The following is a 19,932-nucleotide window of genomic DNA, read 5'->3' on the forward strand; positions in this document are numbered from 1 at the left end:
AGAGCTATCTGGCAGCGAAGAAAATGTTGACATTTCAAAGGAGCTGTCACCCAAAAAAACAAACTCCATAAAGCTGGGCACAGATTATAACATTTCTTGTTCTATTAAAACATCTGATCATATGAAGCGCAGAGATACGCCCCGATTAAGTGGTGAGTAACAGAATTAGATGATCATTATATGGACACAATCATTTCTTTTATGGGGGGCACGTCCTTAAGTGTTTTTTTTATTTATTTTTGTTTTCAATGCAGCTTCAAAATCTAACTATTTTTATGCAAATTTTATTATGGTATTTTTATCTTTTTATTCCTTGGGAAATGTTATAAAAAGGGGGTACATTTTATTTTATATTTTAGTTTTTTTCATCATTTTTGCCCCTCATAAGGTCATACAAGAACTTCGGAGGGGGTGGGAGCGGCGTATTTAACATAACAATTTTTTTTGTTGCTGATTTCTCTGGATATATTGGCCCCAGTTACAGAATACCGCCTTGCAGCATGCCCTGCAGAGCTGATCTGGGTTTGTTTCTCATGATTGCTGGGAACAAAGCAGGAAGTGGCATTGCCGCTGTCTGATCTGTATGCCCACCAATCATTGAGCAGAGACGTGGATCGCTTAGATGTATATAGTCTATGGGTGGTGCGTATACGGGATACTACCATAGGAAAGGGAGCCAGCTCTGCTAGAAAATGTTGCTTTAAAATGTATTTCATGCCAGAAACTTGACTTGCTCATATAGCTCCCTGCCCCACTGCTATTAGTCCTGGGGTGTAAGCAGTGATATGACTTCAGTGGGCTGTTGCACCAGCTCTGTTCAATCTTTTTTGCAGTGATGTGAAAGATGACGACTTGACACTAACAGGGAGCGTGACACAGCCCTCAGTCACATAACACAGGGTTGTGTTGTCTTACATAGGAATAAACATGTCTTCCCGTGTCACGGTGCAGGGTGGCCAAGTTGTAGCTCGGACCCAGAGCCCCGCCGATGTGATATAGATTACCTATTCTGAGGATAGGTCATCATTATCTTTTTTTCTGCATAGCCCCTTTTAAGTGCTTTTATTTTAGTGTAAGGGTCCAACCCATAGGTGGCCACTGTGACATGGTCAGTGGGCCTATGTGTTCTGACCAAAATGTATGGAGACAGTATACAGAGCGCCTACGTTGTGCTTAGCAGCAATATATCATGGCATGTGGATTTGCATGCCATGTGGTGTGTTTTTTGTTTTATTTATAGGTTGGCTTTATTTTAAGCTGATACGTTTTTGTTTGTTTTTTCCTCCCCAGATAACCACTTTAATTATAGGGATTTTAATGTTGATGCTTCTGCTAGCATAAATGACTAAGTTTTCTAATATACTTTGTCAATTCCCACCATTTTCAATATCTGTTATTTAGAATTCATTGACGGCTAGAAGAGTTCTTGACGATTATAATAGAAAGTTTCCTATTATGATTTCACTTTATTTAAGACCAGAAAAAAAAACTTCTATATGATGTAGTGAAACTTCTAGTAGATGTTTAATTGGCTTTCGTCTGAACAGATGAGGAGACTCTAAGTGATTCATGCACAGAAAGTCTGCTTTGGAGTGATGATGATGATGACGACGACTACAATGAAGAAATAGACGTTACAAATGCAGATGAAGATATGGAGGATGATGAGGCAGAGTGTGAAATTGTTCGCTGCATGTGTGAGGTGCAGGACGAAAATGACTTCATGATTCAGGTAGAACACAGACCTCCTTAGAGGTTTTCCCGAGAGATTTTTTTTATTGATGGCCTATCCTCAGGATAGGTAATAAATATCAGATTGACGGGGGTCCAACATCCATTACACCCGCCTATCAGTTGGTTGAAGAGAAGGCCGCACACCAGTCATTGTTTACTTGCCTTACATCACAGTGGTGAGCAGGTGTAATTACCCAAAAAGCCATCCCATATACTTCTAAACACTTTTCTAGGAACGAGCCATCCCATTGAAGTGAATGGAATGGCTTCTTGTAACTACACCTGCTCACCACTGCAATGCAGACCTTGAGCAGGTAAACAATGAAGGGAAGACTGCGCTGGCACGGCTTGTGGCCTTCTCTTCAGCCAGCTGATTTTCGGGGGCACTCTGTCGAACCCCTGCTGATCTAATATTATTGACCTATCCTGAGAATAGGTCATGAATAATAACTTGGAAAACACCTTCAATTTATAATGCTGGGGCACATTTATGTCTTACCACATCACCCGAAGCACATACATATACACACATAATAGAGACGCAAAGAATAAAAAATGTTTTCCACAAGTTGGTGAAGCTACGGAATGCCATTCCCCTAATATCTACCTTTGTATAGAGCAGGGGTAGGCAACCTCCGTCTCCCAGCTGTTGTGAAACTACAGCTCCCAGTATGCATACTTGCTCTGCTCTTCTAAGAACTCTCATAGAAATGAATGGAGCATGCTGTAGTTTCACAACAGCTGGGAGCCGGAGGTTGCCTACCACTATAGAGTTTATAGTAAGGCAGAATAAAGATGATGTTTTGGTCCATTCTGCAGATGCCAGCTCAGTGATCCTTTGATTGCCCAGAGTCCAGTTTCATAACCCTCATTTATTGCCAACAGATAGTTTGAATGATTTAAGGGTCCATTTACCTGGCAAATGATTGAGTTAAAGAGGACCTTTCACCAGAATAAAACTTCTAAAGTAACTATACAGGCATGTAGAGCGGCGCCCAGGGACCCCCCCCCCCCCCATTCACTTATTGTTTATACCTGGGCGCCGCTCCGTTCTCCAGTTATTGCCTCCGGTATCTTCAGAGTCAGGCTCCACCCAGGGGAACCTGCCGTGCCGGCGCCTTCTTTTCCCAGGCTGCAGCGCTGGCCAATCACAGCGCTCAGCTCATAGCCTGAGAGGCTTTTTTCTCTCAGGCTATGAGCTGAGCTCTGTGATTGGCCAGCGCTACAGCATGGGAGAATGAGCCGACGGCAGGTTCCCCTGGGTGGAGCCTAACTCTGAAGATACCGGAGGCAATAACGGGAGAACGGAGCGGGCCCAGGTATAACAGTAAGTGCAGGGGGGTCCCTGGGCGCCGCTCTATATGCCTGTATAGTTACTTTAGAAGTTTTATTCTGGTGAAAGGTCCTCTTTAATTATAGGAAACAAATATTCGTACAAACGTTTGTTCCCAATAATTGGTCCATGCAAATGTGTCAGTGATCACTTGACAAACACAGTAAGCGATCATTACTACATGTAAATGCAGCTACAGAACTGGAGTGAATGATTCCTATGAATGTTCATTCCCAATTATTGCCTCAGTGTATCTGCCTGTGTGGTCTCAATATGGTGGTGGTATCTAGCAGGCTCGTAAGTGGTGGCTGGAGTATATCCCTTTTGATAATCCTTTCTTTACTTTGTTTTTCCAGTGTGAAGAATGTTTGTGCTGGCAGCATGGAGTTTGCATGGGGTTATTAGAAGACACTGTACCTGAAAAATACACTTGCTATATCTGCCAGGATCCACCAGGTATGTATTCTTTAAAAAAAAAATTTTTGGGAATGTTGTACAGTTTGACAAATTAAAGTAGCATTTCCGGGGCAAAATCCTGGCAGATCTGTGACCATTTGAGCCTGACAGACACCCTGACTTAGCCCTGCAACATACAGCAACCAGCTACGTACGGACGGACCGGGCAGAGTGCGCAGAGGAGGCACTCTGGGAGCTGCACTGAGAGCCACTCCGGAAACTGGAGTGAGGGTGCCACGTATGGGTTCAAACGGAGGACCTGCAGCGAGCGCTGAAGCCCAGATCCTGGTGAGGCATAAGGAGTACGAGATTGGGAGGCGCTATACCCGAGGTGGAGGGAAGGGGATTCGGCCGCAGAGATTACCAGCTAAAGTTTCCAGCCAGTCGGCCATCTTGCAGATACCTCTGCAGGGAAGGGGGCAGAAGCCTAGACAGAACCAGACTCCTGCAGCAGCACATACAGCAATATCCCCGATCACTCAGCAGCCCAGATACAGCCTCTTGTAGAAACAGCCCAAGAAAGCAGGATCAAACTGCCTGATTTTACAATCAAATCAATGTTATGTGTACAAAGGTGCCAGGCATCTCTGAAAAAATATCAGTCTTGAGACTGCTACCAATATCACAGTATATATACTGTACGCTACACCATTTTGACCCCTGAAGCCTGCTCTGAATATCGCAGAACTGTCTACTATTTTGATACAACAATGGGGCCACAAAAACCAATGAAAAATTGCGAGAATTTGCCAGACAACCAGAAGATGGGGCACAGTCACCATTACCGCCACGGAATATGCAGACTAGAGAAAGTACAGCATCCGAAATACCGACCCAAGTAACTTCCCAGGAGGAAGAACGTACTCTTAAACAAGTAACCACTGAGGTCTTGGAAGCGATCACTGTGTGCAAGACTTCCCTCACAGAAAGTGGACGAAGTCAAGACAACTGCCCCAAAACCTGCGAAAACTGGTCCAACACACTGAAGAACGTATATATCTCGTATAGAGAATTTCACTGCTACTGTTCCAAGAGCCATCTCTGATCCTAATACCAAAGCGGAGCAATGGAAGCAGAAAGCAGAGGACCTAGAAAATAGGCTCCGTAGAAATGACATTAGAATAATTGGATTGCCTGAAAGAGCTGAAGGCCGGGCGCCAGATGAGTTTATAGAAAATTGGATGGAGGAGCTTTTTCCAGATGCAAACTTCCCCTCAGCCTATGTAGTAGAACGGGCCCACAGAATACCAGCAAAACCTCCTCCACCAGGGGCACCACCCCGCCCCATGCTTGCAAGGTTCCTCAACTGCAAAGGATGACATTGCCAGTTTTTCCATCTTGCCCGATTTTTCTATGGAACTGCAGAAACCACACACCACCTTCATGGATGTCAAGAGATGCCTGAGAGAAGCAAACATCCCATACTCTAGAGTCTATGGGCTATCCTGCCAAATTCAGAGTGGTGGATGGTGATAGAGCGGTCTTTACTTCCCCTGGAGAAGTCTCTGGCAACTTCAATTGCTTGTATTTGGCAATTTGAGTCACAGTTTACTTGGATGAACGTTAATGTGTTCAGAGGTGACTTGATATAATCAGATGGAGTCTTCCATCCATAATCCAGTGGTTGATTTCACCAAATCTATTGTGCCAATACTAGTGCTGTGACCGCATCAATCATTAGTAAATTCAAGACAGTTCTAATAAAAGCCGTCGGGTATTGTGCCTGTTGTGGTGTCCCACGTGGCAATGATACCCTGACTGCTGGTACCTTTTCTAGCGATCTTGCAGGCCTTGACTGCTGGGTTATGGCTGGTACCTGGTCTGGATCTCCTTTTTGGCGTCCCACGTGTTCTGTGCCGGTCCCCCAGGCTCTATGCAGGTTCTACACTTCGCTGCTACATTCACAGCCACTTATCCACAAGCTAGAGTAATCTGCATGGGAGCTTTAAACATGATGTTGGACCACTCTTGACCGCTCTCTGGGCTATGTGGACCTAATAAACATGGGGACTCCCTCACAACTTAATAGGTTTCTGATTTTAATTTAGATAGTTGGACCTCGGGAGAGCTAAATACCCCACAGACGAGGTATACTCCTGCTACAGTGGCGGACATAACTCCCTAACCCGAATAGACTATGTTAGGTAACGAGTTAGTGATGTTAAATCTACGTGCGGTAACATACCTACCCAGAGGGATATCTGACCACTCAGATACTGGGCACTCTGATGCGGGGCACGCATTCAATAATGTACAGGATGACTATACATCCATTCTGGCTGAACCTCTTGATCAGCAGATAGAATCCCTTACCAGCTACGAGAGTTTCTTGAAATACACGCAAACAAACCTAACCTAGCACAGGTGTGGGACACCTTAAAGGCATTTCTTCGAGGGTCCTTACACTCCAGCATATCCTTTTATTTTAAAAAAAGACGCCAAACGTTCAGAGGTGGAGCTGGAATCCCGGTGTACTACACTGAAACTGCAATATCTTAATCACCCGACAGACACTAACAAACGCGTGGCCCCAAGTGGGAAGACAATATTTAGCGACACTTAAGGACAAGGCTTGAAACAGACAGCATTCGAACTGGGAAATCAATCGGCTAAACTACTGGCTCAATTAGTCCGTCATAACTCTCTCCTTCCTCAACGATTTTAGCAGTTAGAGACCCCGCAGGACAACTGCACAACACGCAAGAGGCAATTCTCCATACCTTTTACACACTTCTACCAGGTCTATACAGATCTAGAATAACAGCAACTGAAGCGGAGATAGCTGCATATTTATTGGGCATATCCACCTACCCTTACTACAACACAACCTACCCAATTAGCGTAGAAGAAATGACACAAGCAATATCCGATCTTAATAATGGGAAATCTCCCGGCCCAGACGGGCTCCCCAAAGAAGTGTATGCTAAATATATGGAGGTTCTAGCTCCTCAATTGTTATCCACCCGCCAATTCTCCTTGGAAAAAGGTAACCTGCCCTAAACGTTTATGGAAACCACTATTATATTGTTACTCAAACCTGTTAAGGATATGTTAGACTGTGGCTCATGTAGACTACAGAATATTGACAAGAATTCAGGCCACTTCTAAATCGGGTAATCCTATCATTGGTACATCCAGACAGGATTGATGCCAGGGAAATCCACCACCAAGAATATCAGGCGGGTTCAGGTAGTTACTCAGGTGGGGTTCTCCTTTTTAAATGAGGATTAGGCCCTTGCTTCACTAGACGCTGCCAAGGTATTTGATTCAATAGAATAGGCCTATCTGATTAACTGCCTGAAAAGGTTTGGCCCACAATTTCTCAAATGGAATACTATACAGCAGCCCAGTCAGTAGGCTATTGATAAATGGAGAGCTATCCGTAAGCTTTCCTCTTCATAGAGGTACGAGACGGGGCTGCCCCCTGTCACCACTCTTATTTGCACTGGCAGTTGAGTATCTGACAATTAAAGTGAGGAGGAGCAGCAGCAATATAACCGGGTGACCATGGGAGACAGAAGTCCATATAGGACCATATGCAGATGACAGGATACTATGTTTATCGTCACCTGACATTTCCCTTAAAGGTGCAGTGGCCTTAAATGAATTTGGGGAGTTTTCGGGCATGCAAATCAATTGGGAGAAATCGGTCTACATGCCTCTAGACAGGTTGGACAGGTCCCTTACATGTGTAAAGACTAAAGGTGGTTGATACCTTCAAGTATCTAGGGGTAAATATTACTAAGATATTCCCAGGCCCTGTTTCTCAAAATTTACCCCATAAAGGACCATATACGGAACAAGCTCCAAAACTGGAAAACATTACCCATCTCGGTGGCAGGATGTAGTAATCGCATAAAAATGATTTATACTTCCCAAGGTGTTATATGCCCTCCAACACTCAGAGGTGCCTAATACCTAAATCGATATTTAGAGAAATAGACTCCGATTATAGAGTTTTTATATGGGGAAGATCACGGGCTAAACTAAGATACATTAGATACATTTAAAAAAGCCAAAAACAGAAGGTGGTATGGCTTTACCAGATTACTATATAGATTTAGCAGGTCAGCTGAGGCTTATTAGAACTTGATATACTGCGGAGGACCTACCCACTTCTTAATGCCCTTCCTGGACTGTTGTTGTTGTCAGTCCTGGAGATGCCTCCTAAATTCCAGAAACTGCTGCTGCCGCTGCATAGGTTAGCACAAACTATCTGGAGAGAAGCGAAAATACTGACCCAGATATACCTTTTATGGGCCAATCAATCGCTGCCACTGGTAGAAGTAGTCATGGGGGCTGAAAGATTGCAGACGGCAGAGGTTAAAACGCTTGGAGATGTATACGATCAGGGAGTACTGATGACATTTGAAGCACTGTCTCAGAAGTACAAATTTCCTCGTACTCCCTTTTCATACCTACAACTTAGGCTACTTTCATACTGGCGTTTTGGCTTTCCGTTTGTGAGATCCGTTCAGGGCACTCACAAGCGGTCCAAAACTGATGAGTTTTGCCCTAATACATTCTGAGCGGATGCTTTTCCATTCAGAATGCATCAGTTTGCCTCCGATCAGTCTCCATTCCGCTCTGGAAGCTGACACAAACGCTGCCTGCAGCGTTTTGCTGTCCGCTTGACGAAACTGAGCCAAACGGATTCGTCCTGGCACATAATGTAAGTCAATGGGGGACCGATCAGTTTTCTCTGGCACAATAGAAAACTGATCTGTCCTTTATTGACTTTCAATGGAGTTCATGATGGATCCGTCTTGGCTATGTTACAGATAATATAAACGGATCCGTTCATGACTGATGTATGCGGTTGTATTATTGTAACGAAAACGCGATTGTGAAAGTAGCCTTAGGTTGGCCATGCAGGCTATAATCCTGATATACTCACTAATAGGGGTTGTTAAAACCCAGGGTCCCAGAGGACTAGTGTCAGCAATTTATTCCCATTTAGTGCAAGCAAAGGTCAAGAACGGCCCTCTCAGGGTAATGGATAAATGGAAATGATCCCCACACTTACTGAAGAATGCATAACTGATTTATTGGAATCACATTTACATGTATCGCCAGCAGTTATTAAAATACAACTGTACATTATTTATCAAACCTATTTAACGCCAGCTAGGCTCTACAGGATGGGCAGAGCATCATCCACAGCATGCTCACGATGAGGGGAACTAGACGCAGACTTCTGGCACATGATATGGAGTTGCAGCCCAACAGCTGTATTCTGGAGGGAGGTGACTGCTTTTCTCTCCAATTTGTTGCCGGTTCAGATAGACTGCACCCCTGAGATTTGCCTGCTGGGACTTATAAATGAAGATAACTGGGATGACTACATGACAAAATTTTTGAGCCATTATTTATGGCGCGGAAATGTATAGCCCTGAGATGGTATGCCCCCTGTACACTATCCATGTGGAAATGACGCACACATTGTACTCTGCCTCGAGACCGCGACAGGCACTGTCGGCAGCCCAAGGATCCTCGGATCGGTCGGTTTAGTGGAGTCACAGGAATGTTCTGTACAAACTTTTTTACAGCAATGCAGTGGATGATTAAAATGCATACATAAAATGGGCCTGTTATGCCTGTTTGTATTATGATATGCAACACAATTGTAAGATGTTGATGTTCTTTCTTATATGTCAATAAGAGTAAAAAAAAAAAAATTGTGGCATTTCCTAGTGCTTTTTCCAGAAGCAGGATGTATTAGCGGCCAGGTTATGGCAGGCCCGTGGCCATTCAGAACTCTTGTGGCTGCCATACAAAGTACCCTGCGTACTGCAATTGCGTTTACAGGTGCTATTCAGAGGACTGATGAAGCTCCCTCTTAAACTTTTCAGATGTTGAAGTTGCTTTTAATAGCGACATTTTGGGTTAAACATCCAGGATCAGAATTATTTCTGATCACTGCAGTGAGAGCTGGGTTCCTGCTGTGTAAAGGGTCCATTCACACGTCCGCAAAATGGGTCCGCATCCGTTCGGCAATTTTCAATGGGGCCGGAATGTGCGGTCTGCATCCGCGGATCCGCACTTTGGTTCCGCAAAAAAAAATAGAACATGTTCTATGAGATTGCCGGCGATGTGCGGCATGCAAAATGCGTAACGCACATTGCTGGTGTCTGTGTTTTGCGGATCTGCAAAACACATACGGACGTGTGAATGGACCCGAATACAGCCAACCCCCGAGCGCTCACCATGGCGTACGATTACAGCATAGAACATGAACTACCTGCTTTCTGTGACATAATAGTAATTCACCGAGGGGAAGGGGATTGTCCCACAGAGAGAACATGTCTCCTAACCACCACTGGTACCTCTACTTTCTTCTAGGGCAGCGCGTAAGTCTGAAGTACTGGTACGATAAAGAGTGGCTGAATGAAGGTCACATGCACGGCTTGTCATTTCTGGAAGAAAACTACTCTCATCAAAATGCAAAGAAGATTGTTGCAACACACCAGCTCTTAGGAGACGTGCAGCGTGTTATTGAGGTTCTGCATGGACTGCAGCTGAAGATGAGTATTTTGCAGTGAGTACAGTACATTATATTGCAATAAGAGTAAAAAAACAATCATGTTCCCAGGGCTATTGTGCTTAAAGTATGCAAATTAAAATATCTGGACAAGTGTATTCGGACACAGGCATTACACCTTCAGGAGCTTTGGAGGGTTGGGCTCCAATCTCCATTCTAGTTCATCCTAGTGGTGTTGGATGGGTTTGAGGTCTGGGCTCATTGTGAACCAGTCAGGTTCTTCTACACCAGACTCAAACCACCATGACTTTACGGACCTTGCTTTGTGCACTGAGGCACAGTCATGCTAGAACTAAAAGGGCCTTGCCCAAACTGTTCCCACAAAGTTGGAAGCATGCAGTTGTCTGAAATGTCTTGGTATGTTAGTGTTAAGATTTCCCTTCACTGGAATTAAGGCGCCTAGGCCATAGCATTATCCTTCCTCCACCAGACTTTACAGTAGGCACAGTGCAGTCAGACAGGTAACGTGTTTCCACTCCTCCCGATGCCAGTGGCGCGGCGTGCCTTGCGTTACTCAGCTTCTAAGGCTTGCATGCCATGAAGCTCCTGGCACAACAATTTGTGAGGGGCAGTTTTTACACTGTCCTCACCACTTTTCAGAAGGGGGGAGGGGTGGTTTGCAAGGATGGGAAAGGATATGAATTGTTCTTGGTATAGTCCAACAATGTTTATTGATCACGCCCTCCTTTTTCTGCTGTTAATGGCAATGTATCCTAATTAATGATTGATACAGGAGCTGGTGCTATACTATTGATATAACCAAGCAGTTCTTGACTTTAGGGTACCCAGGAGCTGACATGTTTGTCTCCCAGCTTGATTTCTCTTTAAAGGGAACCTGTCACCGGGATTTTGTGTATAGAGCTGAGGACATGGGTTGCTAGATGGCCGCTAGCACATCCGCAATATCCAGTCCCCATAGCTCTGTGTGCTTTTATTGTGTTAAAAAAACGATTTGATACATATGCAAATTAACCCGAGATGAGTCCTGTACGTGAGATGAGTCAGGGACAGGACTCATCTCAGGTTAATTTGCATATGTATCAAATCGTTTTTTTTACACAATAAAAGCACACAGAGCTATGGGGACTGGATATTGCGGATGTGCTAGCGGCCATCTAGCAACCCATGTCCTCAGCTCTATGTGCAAAATCCCGGTGACAGGTTCCCTTTTAATTACTGTACAGACGAGGATTTTTTTTTTGGGTGTAAAATGCTGTCTAATTTGCTAAAACCTACACTGAGATTTCACAAAATGCTTTGAGATCCAGGCCAGTAAATCAATCTCTCACCCCAACAGAAGCAAGGAGCATCCAGACCTGCGGTTTTGGGGCCAGCCATGGAAGCAACATACATTGAATGACAGATGTTACATCAGAAGAACTGTGGAGGAGAACTCCTGTAAAGAGGATTCCACAAACTACAGGACTTACAATGGTGCAGTGGATAAGCCTTCCCCAATTCCTTCTGTGGAGGAATCTTATATCACCAGTGAACACTGTTACCAAAAACCTCGGACCTATTACCCTGCAGTAGAGCAGAGACTGGTTGTAGAAACCCGCAGTTCATCATTAGATGGCGGAGTAGACCGAATACGGCAAAACAGGGAAGACTCCATTGCTGAAAGATTAGGCTGGGAATTGGACAGAGAGTTGCTAAAGGTAGAAAGTGAGTCAAAGCATAATTATTGTAAGGTGAGTAATATAAACCTAAACTTGTAGTGATCTGTGTTGAGATTTAAATTATTAAATTGTCTTTTCTAATACTTTATCTAGCTTTTCTGGGGGTAGAATTTGGATGACCTATCCAGAGGATTGGTCACCAATATCTGATTGGTGGGGGTCTGACACCAACCGCCAAACAGTGGTCTCCGCACAGCAAGCACAGTGTACATTGTATAGTATTCACTTGAATGGCACTGAGCTGCACTTAGGCCGTGCTCATAGGAGCACCATGGCCTCTTCAAACAACTGATTAGCAGGGTATGCTTTCCCTGATGCCGAGATCCGAGCTGTGCATGTGCTGGAAGACTATGCGGATACCTGATGCGCTCACTCAAGGGCAAGGGGGCGTACCTAAGTGAGAGAGGTGGTAGTGAAATGGTGCTCTGAGGGGTTAGGGTCACACCTTGGTGCTCTGAAGTCCTAATTGGCACTTGCATTAATGGCTTTTTTTTTTTTTTTTCTAACCTTAAGTAATAGGTTATAGCACCCAGGCCTGCCAACCATTCCACACCCCGCAGTTGTGTTGCAGGAGGGGTTGGTATAAATAGCAGACAGCACAAAATTGTACACCATCTCCTGTGCTCCCATAAAAATAAATGGAGCAACAGTGCCCTTTTCCGATCAGCCACTCCATCCATTTCAGTAGGGGTCCCAGCGGTAGGACCCCTACTGTTCTAATGTGATCCTCTTTCTTGTGTATAGGGTATAACTTGTAACCGGATTACCCCTTAAAGGGATTAAGAATTTATTACATGGTTGTTTTTCCCTCTGAAGTGTCCATGTCTGTAGTTCTCTAATGCAGGTTAATGCTTGTCGGGGCCTGTCAGTTTTGTGTGTATGGATGCAAAACTGCACCCTCAGTCACTATCCAATCAGTCTGATTGTGAAGGCCATACCTCCAACTGGTGACACCCAGACACTGACAATTCCTTCATGCTATTCTAGTAACAGTAGTAATAGAGGGAAGGTACAACATGGTTATAAGAAAAGTTGCCCCACAATCGTTACATGGAGAATGCCCAACTTGCAGGATAACAGGCTGAACTGGATGGACGGATGTCTTTTTCAGCCTTTCAAACTATTACCATGTAATCCATAAGTGAAGAGAAACTGTGTAATATAATGTAAGATAAATGCCTCTTTCTTGCCACTTATCAGGCTTTTTTCCTTCTCCCTGCCTATAATCAATCTTTTAGAAATCTAGTTACATCTGTTGACCATAGATATCTATGGAGAGGAGAGTCGGAGTGAGCAGAGGCAGAAAGATACAAAGATGGTGCTGCTTTTACAGTGCTGGATTCACAGCTACACTGCTCAGTACTGCTTTATATTGTGCTCCATGCTGCTGGCTCTGAGGTTGTGCTACAGGGAGATTTGAGAGCAGGATCCCCTGTGTGGGAGACATCATGGCAGCCAGTCTTCTCCCACTAGCTCAGGGAAAACTGACAAAGATGAAGCAGAGGGGAAAACAGATGAATGTAGAACACAAGTAAACTAATGGTCAGATATAGTTTTAATCCTCATGTACACACAACAGCTTATTCTGAAGTCGCATGAAATGATTAACTTCAATGAAAACTATGGGGGGGGGGGGGTTTGTAAAAAAATTTCCCCATATTTACAGTTTTTGTGTTTGTGTCCCAAACACGGGCACAAAGGATATGTACTTTATGTAAAAACTACTGATAACAGACCATATTTAAATGCCAAGTTTGTGCAAAATGCATTAAAATGTACAATGCCAACTGGAATTTCTTGAATATCTAGACTCCACATAAAGTTGATGACACAAGCAGAATGAATGTTTTTTAAGGTTAACACATTATGGGGAAAGTGTCACATTTCACAAATAGGCCTGCACGATATATCGCCAAAGCAATCGTATCGCCATAATCAACGATTGCCAGATGTCAATTTGGCCGACCCAAAATTGCTGCGATTAACTACAATGATACACGGCCGCCGCACAGCGCGGTCCGCGGGTGTATGAACAGAGGGAGGAGGGGCTGGCATCTACATTAGGAATGACGGCGTGGACCGGTGCAGTCCCCCCTGTATTCTAATGCATCGGCCCCGCTCACTGTTGTATAATATCTAACCTGTAGGCATTGTTAAAATATAATAATCACTGTGTAATCCAGCTGTATTACTTCCAACAAGTTCCGAGGCAGGAGGGCGGGCGGGCAGTGAGCGGGATCGGTGCATTAGAATACAGGGACTGCACCGGTCCCCGCTGTCATTCCCAATCTAGATGCTGGCCCCCCGGCCCCTGTATTGGGGGGTCATTCACACTGCAGGGACACTGTTATGGGGGGAATCTGTGGATGGCACATAGCATAAGATGCTATATATGTGCCATCCACAGATGCCCCCATGGCAGTGCCATCCATAGCAAATAGACCTCTAGCACAATTCCCTTTTAAAATATCACATTGCACAAAATTCGCATATCGTGCAGCCCTATTCACAAATTACATTAAGGTATAACCACAGGCTAGGAGAGAATGCAATATGCTTTATTCCTTGGCCGAGCATGCATGGGTGCTGGCCTGGGAGGGGAGAGCCATTGCCAGACACCTGCCAGCAGCTTATCTACCTGAGAACAAAAGAATCAAACATTTCTGATCTTTACCTACACCGGCTACTATTAGTTGGCCTTCATACACGTTAGAAAATCTGCGGGTACAGCCAACATTTGTCTTATGTGTATGGCCGGCTTAAGGCTACTTTCACACTGGCGTTTTGGCTTTCCGTTTGTGAGATTCGTTCAGGGCTCTCGCAAGTGGTCCAGAATGGATCAGTTTGCATTCTGCATTGAAAAGGATCCGCTCAGAATACATCAGTTTGCCTCCGTTCCGTCTACTGCTTGCAGCGTTTTGGTGTCCGTCTGATGAAACTGAGCCAAACTGATCCGTCCTGGCACACAATGTAAGTCAATGGGGACTGATCCGTTTACAGAATCTGGCACAATAGAAAACTGATCCGTCTTGAACACCATTGAAAGTCAATGAAGGACGGATCCGTTTTCTATTGTCAGTGAAAACGGATCAGTCCCCATTGACTTACATTGTGTGCCAGGACGGATCTGTCTTGGCTATGTTAAAGATAATACAAATGGATCCGTTCTAAACGGACGCAGACTGTTGTATTATCTGAACTGATCTGTCATGACTGATCTGCATAAAACGAGAGTGTGACACTAGCCTTAAATGTTCAGTACAAATCTGATTTGTTTATATGTTTTTTCTGCTGATGGTAGGTAGACACCCCCATGGGTCTGAGATCTTGGGAGCATTGAGAATTATATATTTTTTTCATTGTAAATCTGAAATGTTTTAAACTGTTCTTCATTATCCACTTTTGGTCTTTAGGTAAGAGAATGTTTATCAAAGAGGAATATCCCTCAGGAATCGCCGCATGCTCAGCCCGCAGACAATGGGGACGCTGCTGTCAGTTCACAGATTCAATGGCAACTTAACCTTCTAACACATCTGGAGGCCCTGCAGGAAGAAGTTACTCATAGAATGGATTTTATAGAGAAGGAACTTGATGGTGAGCATCCTAAATACGAGGGGTTGCACATGGTTAAAGAGCTTGTCCGGGCTTTTTAATATTGATGACCTTATTCACCGGATAGGTCAGGTTATCAATATCTGACTTGCAGGGGTGCTGGGTATCGGGTCTCCCCCCCCCCCCCCCCCCCTATTCTGGGGATAGGGGGGTCTCGCTACACTATCTACAATAGATGGTAATAATGCGATCCAGCCTGACAGGAACGCTCACCAATGTGTAGTATATGTAGGTGTTTGAGAATAGTATGTAATGAAGCCCCAAACCATCACCCCCCCCCCCCCCCCCCCCCCCCTAAGCAAATGGAGGCAACCAGTCAAACTCACCTTTTCTGACAGGTTGATTGCGGCCATTTTAAATAATCCCTGGAGAGCTCCTTTAACAAGAGGTAATAGATTACTGGGTTGCCACTCTGTAATGGTTAGGTTTATTAAAAGACAGTGAAAGATCTTTTGGAGAGTCGGTCCCCTTTATCGTTCTCGGGCATGCCTGAGGAAGGAGATTGACTCTGAAACATGTCTTAAAAAGTTTGTCATGAGAAAAAACGTTATGTAGCTGACTGACACGAGCGATGTGCTAATGTCAGCAGTACATAACAGTGTGCTTTATAACTCCACGCCTGCCGCCGATATCTTAAAATATGCTAATGAGGGATATTCGGGCGTTGCTTCAGCATCTAGAGGCTCGGTCTACTCACCCTTTGGCACGCCCAGGTCCCGTTAAAGTCCAAACTATTAAAATATATAAAAAAAATCTATGCAGTGAATGCCGGAAAAGAAAAAATAAATAAAAACTTTTAAAATACGGAATGCACGTGGCTTTTTTGGTTAATTTTTTTTTTTGCGTGGTATCCAGTATTGCAATACTTTTTTATGGTATCGAAACTGAATAAAAAATTTGGTATCAACAACTCTAGTGCCTGACTTTGTACAACCTTATCTGGTGAGAGATATTCGTTAGCCGCTTTTTTTTTTTTCTTGAGGGTTTCACTTTAGGAAGCACCTCTTGTGCTTTTTTTTTTTTTGTTTTTTTTTTTTCTTCTCCTCACAATGGGCTGAAAGAAATGGTGGATTTTTTTTAAATATAGTTTGTGTTTAGTGTTCCTTTAACACTTCCCGTATTATATTTCTAAAGGCAGCTCTACATTTGTTGTTGCAGTTCTAGAAAGTTTTTTGGACTACACTGGTGAACTTGAGCCACCAGAACCACTTGCGAGGCTTCCACAACTAAAGCATCGGATCAAGCAGCTTCTAATGGACCTTGGCAAAGTGGAGCAAATAGCTCTGTGTTCAACATGAAGAGACTCGAGCAAACCATGGAAGTGGCTCTACGAATCGGAGTAGCAAGGCCTCCAGCACTGCAGAGCCTTGAGTAGCATGCAGGCTGCATGTATCATGGAGAGACTGCTGGGACGATGGAGGATGTCGCTTGTTCTCAGCACAAAGGGAGCAAGCTTCTCATACTGTTTGATAACAGGCTAGAATATTATCTGAATGTAGTAACGAGGCTTGTATTCTTTTCCTTTTGTTCATACTTCTCTTGGTTGTCTGGAATTGTTAGTTGCTGAATTGTTTGCTTTCACCTTTTGCCCATTGTATTTTTTGTGTGTTAATTTCTCTCCTTAAAATGCTATTGGTGTAATACGACAAAATTAACTCCATGCTCCACCCAGGAAGTTCACCGATGTAACACATGAATTTAACTTGGATGTTTTTTGTCACGCCTAAACTAAAAGCTGTAAGTAAAAGAACAGTATAGGGGGCAAAAACCTAATTTAGGTTCTTTCTTTTGTTTAAAGGGCTATTCCCATCTTAGACATATCCTGACCTCTGGCAGCCCCACGATCCTGACAATAAAGGCTCTGCAGCGCTGATTTAGCACTGTTCTTCCTTCTGGTACTTGCATCTGCAGGAAACAATACCCTATTTATGTAACCCCTTCACTTCCCAAAAATTATATAGAGAAAATAATGTAGATTACACAGTAATTTATTTGTACCCACAAACCGCCTTGAAAAATAATACAACATCTCCAGTGTAAAACATGCAGCTTTGTCAAAAACTAAGTTCATTGCCTATGTGTTGGGAACTAGCACATACATGCAGCTAATGGGCATCAGTGCTGAAGGTTTAATATGCCTTTTTTATGTTTAATTGCAGGTCTGCTTTCCTGCTACCCGGCTCTGCTCTCCCAAAATGGCTGGTGATGGAGGGTTATGTAATAAGTCTAGTGTGTAGCCTCCATTCACTTACACTGAGAACAGATAGCTCATGTGCAGTCCGTCCCCAATGTAAGGGCATAAAGGTCGCTGATGGACGAGACTGATCAAATGACCCTCTATTACCAACCATTTTGCAAGCACAGCAGGTAAGGTGGCCTACAAACAAGGCATATTAAACCATCATAAATTGGCGCCAGTGGATTAATAATGCTTTTTTTACTAGCTGCATGTTTGTCCCTGTGGAGCTCGTAATGGATAGTGGCAAAGTCCTTTTAGGTCTAGTCTTTAAGTTGTTAAATTGGTCCCCCCCTTCTTTATGTGCAGTGGTTGGGGTTACAAAAACTGGAACCTCATACGATAAGAACGTGAAGTGTTGGTGCGTATGCATGATCACCCGTCTATTGACTTTTATGTGGGACTGGCCAGTACAGGGCTCAGCTATTTCCAGCAATGCTATAGAGTTGTATAGACAGGTGGTCACACATGTACACTAGTGCTCCATTCATCCTGGAGACTGAGACATCTGCTCTCATTCCAGCAATCCAAAATTTATTGTTAGTTGGACAAAAGTAAATTGGTGCTGTGATATACCATCACTTTGTAAGATGGGAATAACCCTTTAAATATCAAGTTCTACGGCCTCCCATCCTATTCTGGCCAGCCCCTAGAGCAGTATTGTATCACGGAGACTATTGTCCTGGCGTCCCAGTGGAGAAATATTCTTAATTCAGTTGCTGCAATGTTTAGTAGGTATTATGTTTGAAATCTTTTGCTTGTTGTACTTGCGGTATTGGTACATAAGCACGGTTATTCTTACTAGGGCATGGCTTCCGGCAAATGTAGTAAACGGTCTACATTATGCTTTTTGTGTAATTAAAGACTAATAAGTTATGGTAAAGCTGGGCCTGGTCAGTGAGGGAAGCAAATCAATAGAAATGAATGTTTGTATATAACCTGACGTTCCATAGTAGCTTTACGGTATGTAGGATGAGCCAGTAGTTTAATGGGTTTCAGCTGAAGAATTATTGTAGGGTTCATAACAGGGCATATGCTTTGCTTGTTTGGATCACATAAGTCTTGGGGGGGGCACGTTCATAAGCCGTATTTTACTGCAGTTGGATTTGGTCACTGGCTTTCCATTGACTGTAATGGAGCATAGAAAATCGTGTGATGTACTTCTATAAAATCTGTTCTGGGAAGCCTTCCTGCCTTAAAGGGGGTCGTCTCACTTAAGCAAATGCCATTTTACCACATAGAGAAAGTTAATACAAGGCACTTTCATTTTCCATCACATTGTACGCTGCTTGTTTATAGGGGTTATGCCCACCCTACAATCCAGCAGCAGTGGCCGTGCTTGCACACTATAGATAAAAGCATCCGTGGCTGGGACTGTGGAAGCTCATAGGCATGCACCTGCAGCAGCTCTTGTCCCAACCACCTCGTATCTGCGCTGCAGCAGTGGTCATAACCTCTGGATATGAGCAGTGTATAATGTGATGGGAAAAATAAATCCGGCCAGCAAAGGAGGCAATATGGACAATCACAATACATTAGGAAGTGCCTTGTATCAATTTTCTCTACATGATAAATGCGATTTGCTGAAGTGACACAACCCTGTTAAAGAGGTTCTCCAGGCATTAAGAAAATAAAAATACTATTGTGTTATTATAAATATATTCCCAAATATCTTTTATTAGTTATAATAACTCCTTTTGTCTGGGGAGCAATTGGGAGAAATAAAATGGCCGCCGTCCTATTAGTGCACACTAAACCTGTCCTAATCACACAGGAGGACAAGTTACTTTAGAGCAGTGAACTAATCCGTACAGGACCGGCTGTGGTAATGGAGACTGCATACAAGTGCTGCTGCTAATCACCCCCACCCTCCTCTCTGTACTTCATGAGTCCTCATGAACGCCATTCCTACAGAGATTCTGCTGAAGATCTTCTCAACTGTGTTCAGGATTATAATCCCTGACTAGCAGATGAGGATGAGGCAGCTCTTTACCTCAAGTGCCCGGAAGTCACTTGTCCTCCTGCGTTAGGATGGGTTTTATGTGTACTAATAGGACGGAGGCCATTTTATTTCCTCACTAACTAATATTATAAGTAATATTTAAGTAATTTAATTTCTCGCCCAGTTTCCTTGGGGGACACAGAAGACCTTGGGTATAGCTCATCTCCATAGGAGGCGTGACACTAAGTGAAAACTGTTAAGCCCCTCCTCCACAGCTATACCCTCAGCCTGGAGAGAGAGGCTGCCAGTTTTTGCTTAGTGTCCAAGGAGGCAAGACACTCCCTGCTACTGCAGGGCTGTTTTCTCCTTTGTTGTTTTTTAAAAATTTTTGATTTTTAC

At 43.8% G+C, this 19,932-nt stretch overlaps 1 protein-coding gene across 6 annotated transcripts in view; it reads left to right on the forward strand.

Moving 5' to 3' along the window:
• PHF20 (PHD finger protein 20) overlaps positions 1-19,128 on the forward strand; it is a 93,814-nt gene extending 74,686 nt beyond the window's left edge. For all 6 annotated transcript variants that reach the window (XM_044298336.1, XM_044298340.1, XM_044298338.1 and 3 more), the window contains 7 exons: positions 3-152; positions 1,548-1,732; positions 3,424-3,523; positions 9,866-10,061; positions 11,362-11,755; positions 15,157-15,337; positions 16,514-19,128. In XM_044298336.1, coding sequence (XP_044154271.1) covers positions 3-152; positions 1,548-1,732; positions 3,424-3,523; positions 9,866-10,061; positions 11,362-11,755; positions 15,157-15,337; positions 16,514-16,653 — 1,346 coding nt within the window. In that variant the 3' untranslated portion in view covers positions 16,654-19,128. The remainder of the gene's footprint in view (positions 1-2; positions 153-1,547; positions 1,733-3,423; positions 3,524-9,865; positions 10,062-11,361; positions 11,756-15,156; positions 15,338-16,513) is intronic.
• Positions 19,129-19,932: the final 804 nt, after the last annotated feature.

Source organism: Bufo gargarizans, chromosome 6, assembly GCF_014858855.1.
Source record: "Bufo gargarizans isolate SCDJY-AF-19 chromosome 6, ASM1485885v1, whole genome shotgun sequence".
In the NCBI taxonomy this organism is placed as follows: Eukaryota; Metazoa; Chordata; class Amphibia; order Anura; family Bufonidae; genus Bufo; species Bufo gargarizans.